Source organism: Salmo salar, chromosome ssa04, assembly GCF_905237065.1.
Source record: "Salmo salar chromosome ssa04, Ssal_v3.1, whole genome shotgun sequence".
Classification (NCBI taxonomy): Eukaryota; Metazoa; Chordata; class Actinopteri; order Salmoniformes; family Salmonidae; genus Salmo; species Salmo salar.
Window position 1 is genome coordinate 49,996,978 of NC_059445.1, and position 12,113 is coordinate 50,009,090.

Here is a 12,113-nt window from a genome sequence, read left to right on the forward strand (position 1 = left end):
AGCCTTTTGGTCCTAGACTTGGTGCGCCGGTACCGCTTGCCGTGAGGTAGCAGAGAAAAAAGTCTATAACTTGGGTCTGACAATTTTCTAGGCTTTCCTCTGACACCACCTATTATATTTGTCCTGGATGGCAGGAAGCTTGGCCCCAGTGATGTACTAGGCCATCCGCACTACCCTATGTAGCGCCTTACGGTCAGATGCCGAGCAGTTGCCATACCAGGCTGTGATGCAACCGGTCAGGATGCTCTCGATGGTGCAGCTTTTTCTCCAAAAAGAAGGCGACTCAATTAACACCCCATCGACAGGGCAATTGTGCGATAAACTCCTGGTAGACGCTGCACTTCCCAAGAGTCACGTGTATCCCCTCTCACAGGCGGAGACGGCGGCTATGGAAACATATGTCTCCGAATCCCTGTGTCAGAGGTACATTCGGTCCTCCACTTCACCCGCCTCCTCCAGTTTCTTTTTTGTGAAGAAGGAGGGAGGTCTGCGCCCGTGTATTGACTACCAAGGCCTAAATCAGATCACAGTGAGGTACAGTTACCCGCTATCGCTTATCGCCAGTGCGATCGAGTCAATGCACGGGGCGCAAACTTCACAAAATTGGATCTCAGGAGCGCTTACAACCTGGTGCGTATCCGAGAGAGGGACGAGTGGAAGACGGCACTATGAGTACCTCGTCATGCCGTACGGGTTGATGAATGCTACATCAGTCTCCCAGGCCTTTGTTGACGAGATTTTCCGGGACCTGCACGGGCAGGGGGTAGTGGTGTATATCGACGACATTCTGATATACTCCGCTACACGCGCCGAGCATGTGTCCCTGGTGCGCAGGGTGCATGGTCGACTGTTGGAGCATGACCTGACCATCAAGGCTGAGAAATGTCTGTTCTTCCAACAGTCCGTCTCCTTCCTAGGGTACCGCATTTCCACGTCAGGGGTGGAAATGGAGAATGACCGCATTTCAGCCGTGCGTAATTGGCCGACTCCCACCAGGGTAAAGGAAGTGCAGCGGTTTCTAGGGTTTGCCAACTACTACCGGAGGTTTATCCGGGGTTTTGGTCAGGTAGCAGTTCCCATTACCTCACTGCTGAAGGGGGGACCGGTGTGGCTGCAGTGGTCGGCTGAGGCGGACAGGGCTTTTGGTCACCTGAAGGCTCTGTTGACCTCGGCTCCCATGCTGGCTCATCCGGATCCCTCTTTGGTGTTCATAGTGGAGGTGGACGCGTCTGAGGCTGGGATAGGAGCCGTGCTCTCTCAGCGCTCGGGCACGCCACCAAAGCTCCGCCCCTGTGCTTTCTTTTCAAAGAAACTCAGCCCGGCGGAGCGTAACTATGATGTGGGGGACCGGGAGCTGTTGGCTGTTGTCAAGGCTCTGAAGGCTTGGAGACATTGGCTTGAGGGGGCTAAACACCCTTTTCTCATCTGGACTGACCACCGCAATCTGGAGTACATCTGGGTGGTGAGGAGACTGAACCCTCGCCAGGCAAGGTGGGCTATGTTCTTTACCCGTTTTGTTTTCACTCTATCCTACAGACCAGGTTCCCAGAAAGCTAAGGCAGACGCACTGTCCCGGATGTATGACACAGAGGAGCGGTCCATGGATCAAACTCCCATACTTCCGGTCTCTTGCCTGTTGGCACCGGTGGTGTGGGAGCTGGACGCGAACATCGAGCGGGCGTTACGCACAGACCGTTTGATCTATTGGATCTTAGTGGGAAGTACTGGTGGCCCACCTTGGCCAAGGATGTGAGGGTTTATGTTTCCTCCTGCTCGGTCTGCGCCCAGTGCAAGGCTCCCAGGCACTTGTAAAAAGTGAGCGCCGACCGCCACCGCAGCGAGGCCCCGGTGTTTGCACCGGGGGACCGGGTCTGGCTCTCGACCCGAAACCTGCCCCTTCGCCTGCCCTGCCGGAAGCTGGGTCTGCGGTTTGTGGGGCCATTTAAAGTCCTGAGGAGACTGAACGAGGTATGCTACAGGTTACAGCTTCCCCCAGATTATCGTATTAACCCCTCGTTCCATGTGCCTCTCCTCAGGCCGGTGGTGGCTGGTCCACTCCAGGAAGCTGAGGTGCGGGAGGTTCCTCCGCCCCCTGTGGACATTGAGGGGGCCCCGGCGTATGCTGTTCGAGCCATCCTGGACTCGAGGCGTCGGCAGAGGGGCCTTCAGTACCTCGTGGAGTGGGAGGGGTATGGCCCGGAGGAGAGATGCTGGGTGCCGGTGGAGGACGCCCTGGACCCTTCGTTGCTGCGGGATTTCCACCGTCTCCATCCGGATCGCCCTGCGCCTCGTCCTCCGGGTCGTCCCCGAGGTCGGTGTCGGCACACTGCTGGAGCCGCGCGTCAAGGAGGGGGGGTACTGTCACGACTTCCGCCGAAGTCGGTCCCTCTCCTTGTTCGGGCGGCGTTCGGCGGTCGACGTCACCAGCTTTTCTAGCCGTCGCCGATCCATTTTTCATTTTCCATTTATTCTGTCTTTGTCTTACACACCTGGCTTCACTCAACTAATTACTTGTTTATTATTTACCCTCTGTTCCCCATGTTGTGTTTGTGAGTGATTGTTCGTTGTATTCGGTCCGTCTTTGTGGGCTCGTGATTTTCCTTGTATATTTGTCTTTTTTGAGTAAAGACTTTGATTACGCATATCTGCTGTCCTGAGCCTGACTCTCTACACCAGCTACACATAGGGCCGTTACACAATGATAGATTCTTGCAATGCTTTTACTGTAATAGAGATGTTTCCACCCCTACTGTACTCTTGTCCACGCTGGTCTGCGAACCCACAATTTTCTGGCCCACAGCCCTGTGCGCTTTTAAAATTAATGCATTCCCATGTAATTCCTACAGGGCGAAAAACTGTTTCTAAAACTGCATAACTAAGGCTTCCGTCTGTCCAATAAGTGAGGGTAAATGGTAGACATGTTCTCTGCCATCCACTTTATGTTTTAGTTATTAGTAACCAAAAACCTGATCTAATTTGCATAGTCATACTGAGTTTGCAGCAAATTTGCAGCAAACAGTAGAATGTTCTCCACTAGTTTCCCAGAATTGTTTGCCAGAAGTTCACAAGTTGCTGCAAATCTGCCCGCAACAGTTGGCAACAAAACTAATTTGCATGTGATAATATGAACTCGTAGCAAATTGGCCAAATGTTTGCCACAACTGTTTGCCAGAAGTCAGTTTTCTCTGCTCTAGGCCTACTTTAGTTCAAGGACAGCGTGCCTGCCTGGTGATCCAGATACACTCACTTTGGAGGACTGACTCATTCTAGTTCTGTGCTTGTATCACAGTATTAAACACACACAAATACAATAACAACTAAGAGACTCATGAATTATTAACATGTTTATTAATTCACTCTTCACTTCCCTGACATGAGCTGCAGGTATTACAGGGTTATAATAAGATGTGTGCGTGTTGCAATGAAGTAATTCCTACTGGCCAAAAGTGCCCCAACCGCTAACTGCATATTTTCTGGTTGAACATACTACTACAGTTTAGCTCGTTGAGGATTTACTTTAACAAAGCCGTGTCGTTACCATGGGGCTCAGCATCACATCCACTGAAGGGCCTCGGAGCTGATGTTGAGCACGGGCGACACCGTCACAGCTTTTACATATTGACGGTAGCTCCACCCAATCAGACTTCCTTGTATCTTATTTTCGACCAATACATTCAGTTGACATTGTGTAGGGGGCGGTAGTTATAGATTCTCGGTTATTGAACCGCTACATTCAACAGTGGCGGCGGCTTCCAATCTGTCAGGTGTCGAAAAGAGGTGTACTCGTTCATGTCAGAGACACGATTTGACTTCATTGGATATATTTTATTTTAAGAATTATAATGCTCTCCAAGGTGTAGGAATTGGGTTCCGTTTTCGAGCACATCACCACAGGTATGTCTCTAACCTTAGCAGAGTACTGTAAGCTAACGTTAACACGTTACTTAGCTAGCTACGTGATATAGAAGCTAGCTAGCTAACAAGCATTTACCAACACAGAATAGCCAACGTGCCAGTTTGTAGTGGAATTATGCTATCATACGGTATGATAGTTAGCACTGCAGAAAACATAATTTTGTTTCCTAGCCATATCGCTAGCTAGTGTGTAGCTAACCAGATGCTGTTGGCTAACTAAGGTCTTGCCGGCTAAACTAGCCATCGTTAATGCAAAGAGACACTCTTATCTTCATCTGTGGTTTCAGTACCTGAAGCGCACTGATTATAGCTCAAGTTAGTTACTCAGTACTTACTAGGCCTACATTTAGTTTGTCGACATTGATGGCTGTGGTGTGCATGTGTAAGATGTTGTGATTGATGGACTGTCTCTCTTGTAACTTAGGTCTGTGGACATTGCGACCCAAGCAGAGAGATGGAGGCGGGCTCAGTGGTGCAGGAGGACATTACATTCCGAGGAGTGGAGTTTGCTGTGAAGATAGAACTTAAAGAAGGATTGCTAATAGTCGAGATCTCTGATGCAATGACAGCTGACCAGTGGAGGGGAGGGTTTGACCCAGCATGTAAGTGAAGCATTGTGAAATGACATAGTTAATTTACATGGATATTATAGACATTACTATTTATTATTATAATGTTTTCATTGTGTCCCAGACATCGAAGACCTAACTCGCAAAACAGGCAACTTCAAGCAGTTTCCCATCTTCTGCAGCATGTTGGAATCTGCTGTTAGTAAGGTGAGTCTGCGAGGCAGTAAAGGAAGCTAAAACATGTTTAAAAGTGTTCTGATTAGGGTGAGTATAATTTGTGGAACATTCCAACAGGAATCGGTTCAAAAAACATTGTAAAGTACTTGATTGCCAACAAAATTTGCCTAGCTAACTAGCTGCCGAATAGGCATCAACTCACCACGTAGCTTATTCTTGATGTTTGTCCACCGGCTACCAGAGTGAGGACAGACATTTTTTGGGATAAACGTTGGGAGTGAAAAAAGTATTTAAATAGCCCACGCCCTACCCGGTATCTTATTCTGCAGCTATACAACTTTGTATGCGTTGTTTGTTGGCAGCCTTGTTATTTACAACGTTTTTGCAACAGATTCCTGTTGGAACGTTCCACAAATTATACCCACCCTTCTGATTATGGTGCATGCTTTTTCTTCAGACTAGTGAGTCTGTTACCCTTGACCTCTTGACCTATGCTGACCTGGAGCTCTTGCGGAACCGGAAGGCTGGAGTCGTTGGTCGTCCCCGAGCCCAACAGCAATCTCCTAACCTCAGTGCCAAAAGATACCTAATTCTTATCTACACTGTGGAATTTGACAGGTTAGTCTCTCTTTTAGTGATATCACTACCATAAGCTTGACTCAAACTCTGCTTGAAATGTACAACTGCGAAATTGCCATGTTAACCTTTCCCTGTAGAATCCACTACCCCCTGCCCCTGCCCTACCATGGCAAGCCTGACCCTGCCGCCCTGCAGAAGGAGATCAGAGCCCTGAAGACTGAGCTAAACACCCTGGCCAACCATGCAGGTCACAAACCAGCAGAGCCAGAGATACGCCGGCTACGGGCAGAGTAAGTTATGATTTATTACACTGTATCAATCAGGACAGTCTGTGTTGTTTTCTTCAGGTTGTGGATAGGGGGCAGTATTTTCACGGCCGGATAAAAAACGTACCCGATTTAATCGGGTTACTACTCTTGCCCAGAAACTAGAATATGCATATAATTGGTAGATTTGGATAGAAAACACTCTAAAGTTTCTAAAACTGTTTGAATGGTGTCTGTGAGTATAACAGAACTCATATGGCAGGCAAAAACCTGAGAAGATTCCAGGCATGAAGTGGCCTGTCTGACAATTTGTAGTCCTTCTGTTGCATCTCTATCGAAATTACAGCATCTGTGCTGTTACGTGACACTTTCTAAGGCTTCCATTGGCTCTCTAAAGCCTTCAGAAAGCGGAATGACGTGTCTCCTGTCTCTGGGCAAAGTACAGCAGCAGAGTTTGCAACTGGTCTGCCTGGGGACAGTGCGCGTTTACGAGACCTCGCCATTTTTTTCTTTCACTCTTTGAATGAATACAACGTTGTCCGGTTGGAATATTATCGCTATTTTACGAGAAAAATAGCATAAAAATTGATTTTAAACAGCGTTTGACATGCTTCTAAGTACGGTAATGGAGTATTTTGAATTTTTTTGTCACGAAATGCGCTCGCGCGTTACCCTTCGGATAGTGACCTGAACGCACGAACAAAACGGAGGTATTTAGATATAACTATGGATTATTTGGAACCAAAACAACATTTGTTGTTGAAGTAGAAGTCCTGGGAGTGCATTCTGATGAAGAACAGCAAAGGTAATCCAATTTTTCTAATAGTAATTCTGAGTTTAGGCTGCCCCGACGTTGGCGGGTCTGAATAGCTAGCCTGTGATGGCTGAGCTATGCACTCAGAATATTGCAAAATGTGCTTTTGCCGAAAAGCTATTTTAAAATCTGACATAGCGTTTGCATAAAGGAGTTCTGTATCTATAATTCTTAAAATAATTGTTATGTATTTTGTAAACGTTTATCATGAGTAATTTAGTAAATTCACCAGAAGTTTTCGGTGGGTATGCTAGTTCTGAACATCACATGCTAATGTAAAAAGCTGGTTTTTGATATAAATATGAACTTGATTGAACAAAACATGCATGTATTGTATAACATAATGTCCTAGGAGTGTCATCTGATGAAGATCATCAAAGGTTAGTGCTGCATTTAGCTGTGGTTTTGGTTTTTGTGACATATATGCTTGCTTTGAAAATGGCTGTGTGACTTTTTGGCTGGGTACTCTCCTGACATAATCTAATGTTTTGCTTTCGCTGTAAAGTCTTTTTGAAATCGGACAATGTGGTTGGATTAACGAGAGTCTTATCTTTCAAATGGTGTAAAATAGTCATATGTTTGAGAAATTGAGGTTATAGCATTTTTAAGGTTTTTGTATTTCGCGCCACGCTCTACCATTGGATATTTGGCGAGGCGTTCCGCTAGCGGAACGTCTGTCCTCAATAAGGGCCCTGACTGTTCTGTCTGTTGTTAGACTCACGTTGGTGAGAGAGGAGAAGGAGGCCCTGGTCAAGGCTCTGGAGCGTCTGCAGTTAGTGGGGTCTGGTTCCACCCCTGGAGGAGGGGCTCAGGGGCTGAGAGAGGTGGTCAGGAGTTTAGAGGACCAGCTCCTCAGAGAGAGGGCCAAGAGTCAGCGCTCAGCCAGCAAGAGGAGCCAGGAGCAGCACCTCCTACTGGAGCAGGTTGGTCCTTGTTTGCATCATATTTCAAATAAGTATGTACTCTAACTTTTATAACTTTGAATAATTTAGAATGCCTGGCCTTCAGTTGATGCAAATCATGTAGTAACATAGATTCCTGCATATCAAAAAAATTTATTGTGTGCATGTCAACACTTGGAAGTAGTCATTTTTGCGCCATTATAAGTAGGATTGCTTGGAGCTGATTCCATTGTTCAGCTGGTAGGCTAATTCTGACGTTTCCTGTCTCTCCTAGTTGGAGGAGCTAAGGGCATCGGAGCGAGCTCTACGGATTCGCGTTAAGAGTTTGACCAATGAACTGGCGTTGCTAAGACGAGGGTTAGTCAATCTAAGCATGTATGTCTTTCCTTTTTCTTTCTCTCTTTCACTTTCACTCACTCCCACTTACTCACTCACTCACTCCTTACAATACTCTCCCTGTGGCTAATGTTGTATACTATGTGTGTCTGTTTTTAGTAGGGTGACCAGTGGGGTGACCCCTGCCCTCTCTGGGTGCAGTGCCTCACGGGGTGATGGGGAGATCAGGCGTTCACTGTCCCGGGAACGTAGTTTGGGACGTGTTGTAGTTCGGGCTCGCTCCGGGTCCAGAGAGAGGACAGAAGAGAGGGGTCGGAGGTCAGAAGGCCAGAGGCCAGACTCATCAGGGCCCCGCACGTATGTCTCCAGACCCTCACCTTCTCCCACAGGTATCTTGTTTTTTCTGTCTCTATAGGAGTTTGGAGTTGACCCGTAATTCAGCTTCATTGTATTGATTGTTTTGACTTTGTGTAAATTTGGTAATGAAAAGGATACAATTAAGGTTGACACCACCAAGTATGAGTAAAGCTATCAGGGTTTGATTAACTGCTTGATCTGCTATCTTCAAGGAAAAATCCACTCAATCTTTTGGTAACAAAATATAGTTTGAGTGGATTTTCCCTTTACGTATGAGCTCCCAGCCAATCCTATCGTTCCTGTTTCCAGGTTCGCGGACGCCACGCTTTGACCCCACTGCATATATCCAGGACAGACAGCGCCGACTGAGAGAGGCGGAACTCAAAAAGTCAGTCTCATCTCCCTCTATCCATTTCACTGTCATAACTGTATCTGCAGTGCAAGCTTCTGCCAATTATAACAGTGTATTTTGCATGTGAGACACTGGTATAGTGATTTTCATGTGTTGAAATGCTCAAGGATTTCAAATGGCAACACATTTTATCTTATGCTAATAGGAAAACCAATACTGAGTGAAATGTTTCCTGTAATCATGACTTAACTTGGCCTCCTGTGTTCTCTCTCTCTCTGTCAGCCAGAGAAAGGTCAGAAGAGAAATGTTAGCGTCACCTGTTCTGGAGAGGGGCCTAGAGAGGGGGCGGTCTCGGTCCAGGGAGGCTTATCCCCAGCTGACCAGGGCAGGCAGTGGGAGCAGAGGGAGGAGCTTATCAATTGAGAGTAGGAGAAGCAGACAGTCCTCTGAGAATTCATTGGTGGAGTTGGATGAGTTGACATTCAGGTAATTTATTACATTTTAGTCATTTAGCAGACGCTCTTATCCAGAGCGACTTACAGTAGTGAGTGCATACATTTCATACATTTTTTTCCGTACTGGTCCCCCGTGGGAATCGAACCCACAACCCTGGCGTTGCAAACACCATGCTCTACCAACTGAGCCACATGGGACCACTTATGCTTTACCATGCTATATCACATGGTATTACAGTCCAAACTGGGTTTGTTTAAGTAAGTGAGAGATGTTCTGTTGCTTTACTGCGTGTCTCAGACAGTTCCTAATTTTGTTCTATGTTTCAGAGGAAGGAAGCAGACCTACAATGGTCCAACCATGGTGAGTGTGGTGTTATTTTTACAGCTTGTGATAGACCTTGATTTAACATCTTTGTGTTGAGTGACAGTTATTTATTTTTGTAGCCCAGAGGAAGACATTTGACCAGGAAGCCCCATTGTAGCACTCCCACACACAGGATACGATCAGACAAAGGTAACCAATCAATGCCTACTCTTCAATCTAAAGTTTAATCAGAGTCAGTTAGCTAAAGAAATGAATGTACTTTTAATATGAGCCCTGGTGACACATTCTGTGTGTGAACCTTGCGGAAACCAATGATTTACCATTGTCTGTGCCATGCTTGTCCTTTACCCAGAAGGCTCCATAGATGGGGCTGACCTGTCAGAGATCGATGTCCGGCTGCAGGCCCTACAGGACTACATGAGGGACCTGGACACGGGACACTAACCCCTAGGCAGGAAAATTTGTTCAACGACTTCCCTGTGCTGCAAACTTAGACCAAGGACTACTACTATTGGAGTCGACACTGTGACTAAACAAGATCACTGCACTACACTGTGATATTTTAGCACACAAGCACACATCATCAGCCGATAGGCTTATGCAAGTGCAAACACAGATGAATGCACACACTGCTTATTTTGTCGCCCTCTGGGAGACGGTGCCTGATCTGTGGATAAAGATACCACTGTGAAGGCTGTTAAGCCACTGTTAGTGTATTGAACTGAGGAGTGACTGGTTTTATACTATGGTTTTATAATTTATGCATTGTCTGTTGATGTGACCGTAATACCCCATTTCCCCCCCTTTTTTTTAACGAGTGATTGATGAATGTGATTTGAGATGTTTTAGTCTGTAAATATAACTTTATTTGAAACATTCTGGGGGGGTAGTTGCTTTTGGTGAGAAGTATCTTTTTTTGAAAAATGTTTTTATATATAAATTAAATCTTGTTTCTCATTTAATTTTATTGAAGAAATGTCCACCCATGTTCTATTATCATTACTTCCTGTCTAGCTGTGTGTTATGACTTGATGATGGGGGTAATGCTGAGTGTCTGTTCAAGTGTTTTGGCCCATTGGATCAGAGATGGATTTTCACCAAGTGCTGCATGAGGATTTATTGCATTGTTTTTGTGCCATTACTTTTGTAATTGGTATTTAGCCAAAATCTTTGTATTTTTTTCTACTTTTACTAGACATATCATCTCTATTAATCATCACTGCAGCAGCTTTGTCTCTCAGTAATGTGGTGTGAGTGAGTGCACCGTGTCCTCCCCCTCTGCAGTAGAGTTAGTTGGTTGGGCTAAAGGTTCCTCCCTAGGGCTTTACTCAAAGGGCTGCAGTTCCACTACAGCTGACTGAGTCTCATTAATTAATAGCTAACCTACCCGGCCTGGACCCTTCCTCTCCGGGGTGAGCAACTGGGCTGCAGGAACAGCTGCTTCCATCTGCCCTACTGTAGGAGGATGAGAATACTGGAGGGAGCTGAGAGGCTTTTTGTGCTGTTTATAGATTTTTACCTCCGCTGCTAATAAAATGTAAGATGATTTCCACTTAACTAAACACCATCTATCAGAATTAAAGCCAGGCACCAGAGGCTGAAATGTACCTATCAGTTTTGGGATTTGTTGGTATTTTGTTACATTAATAGTATTTCCAAAATGTAAAAAACGTAATGTATATTTTCTTTAGATTATCAAACTGCTGTCAACAGTTTTATGAATTCTAACCACTTTGAAATGGACATGCATCAATACTTTCAAAGCTCACTATGTTGAATTACACATAATTTCAAAGTCCATTTCATAGAGAATTTACAAATTGGACTACATTTAGTAACTTACTTTGAAGAAATGAGGATGTGTCTACATAAGCTTTTAGTGTTTGGTAGGCATAATTCAGTGTACTTGTCTTTAACTGCCATTTCCCGAAAGTCAGACTTCCCACACGCCAACAAATTTTTCTCAGCTTCAGAAGCATCTGCTTTTACCAAATTTATATGGGGGGGTGTGTTTCCACAATCTGCTGAACAAGTCTGGTCCTGGAGTGTCTTAACAAAATTAAACAAATATAGTTAGGCTGACTTCATCCAGTGTCCAGAAAAATTTATTTGTGTTGTTTGAAAATATGCACATATTTAATGAGATCGCCTCATTTGCATATTTTAATAAACATTTTCTGAAATATTATACAAAAAGGTATTATACTTGTCTACATTCAACTGGGACAAGTTTGTGATATGATTGAGTGAAAAAAATCCCTATTAGGGTTTCGTGCCTGGCCTTAAAAGGATCAAATCACAACTTTACACTTTCAATCTGTCATTGTTATGAAGGCAAAATGTTGTGGTTGTGTAGCACTTGCTAAATACTTTATATTGTAACCAAAGATATACTAACCCAAGATAGTTGATCTGTGTCGTTTCGAATGGGAGCAAATTAAGCATAGTGGGCAGAACAAGCATGGAGGTGGGCAAAGCCAAACACGAGTTAGCGAGATCCTATTGGCGCGTTGTAGCGTTATGATCATTTTCCGTTTTAAAAACTTTGGCAAAGCGTCATGTATATGAAACGTAGCTGTGTTCGTAACAGATTTTAGTTTTGGGAACAGAACATTTGAGATCCGATGTTTCATCGATGAGAAAATTAGCAGAATCTCGGCCCAGTTTCTCCCTCTCCAACTACCCGCGACTGGACTTCCTCTCACTACCATATTTGGTGGTTCTAAACGCATGTTTCAGTTTATAGGCCCTGTGACTTGTCTCTGGGTTTCCCCTTTATGTCTGTGCTAAAATTGCTTCTCCAATAGAAATCCCCGATCACACTTGTAGGCGATGTCATGGCGAGGTGGGTTCGTTTAGCGCATGCGTAGAAACACGTATTGAAGTCTTACGTCATCTCGCGCCGAACTGCGCATGTGCAAACCGTCAAATCAGATACACTCTGTATATCTAGTTGTTTTTTTTGGACGAAAATGAAAAACGTTTTGGGGTTTAACAAATCAATGAGAGAAGTGAAACATTCTTCCTTAGTTGTTCATTTTCTCGAAATCTTAAAGCCCAACCTAG

General features: G+C 45.1%; 1 protein-coding gene across 3 annotated transcripts; it reads left to right on the forward strand.

Moving 5' to 3' along the window:
- The first annotated feature begins 3,701 nt into the window (after positions 1-3,701).
- On the forward strand, positions 3,702-11,134 carry ccdc61 (coiled-coil domain containing 61). Of its 3 annotated transcripts, none has more exons than XM_014196885.2 (13): positions 3,702-3,894; positions 4,340-4,517; positions 4,609-4,691; positions 5,119-5,279; positions 5,378-5,530; positions 7,036-7,243; positions 7,497-7,597; positions 7,718-7,947; positions 8,225-8,303; positions 8,550-8,753; positions 9,050-9,083; positions 9,167-9,236; positions 9,400-11,134. In XM_014196885.2, exons 2-13 carry the CDS (start codon positions 4,370-4,372, stop codon positions 9,489-9,491), a joined length of 1,563 nt encoding a protein of 520 aa, XP_014052360.1. In that variant the 5' UTR covers positions 3,702-3,894; positions 4,340-4,369; the 3' UTR covers positions 9,492-11,134. The 3 variants fall into 3 exon arrangements, with proteins under 3 accessions (XP_014052360.1, XP_014052363.1, XP_014052361.1); XM_014196888.2 differs by having other exon boundaries at positions 8,550-8,559; XM_014196886.2 differs by having other exon boundaries at positions 7,497-7,579.
- Positions 11,135-12,113: the final 979 nt, after the last annotated feature.

Coding starts and splice junctions, on each gene's coding strand:
- ccdc61 (XM_014196885.2), top strand. CDS start 4,370: ATGGAGGCGGGCTCAGTGGTGCAGGAGGACATTACATTCCGAGGAGTG. Junction 7,598..7,717: donor GGGTTAGTCAATCTAAGCAT/GTATGTCTTTCC, acceptor GTCTGTTTTTAG/TAGGGTGACCAGTGGGGTGA. Junction 7,948..8,224: donor ACCCTCACCTTCTCCCACAG/GTATCTTGTTTT, acceptor TCCTGTTTCCAG/GTTCGCGGACGCCACGCTTT.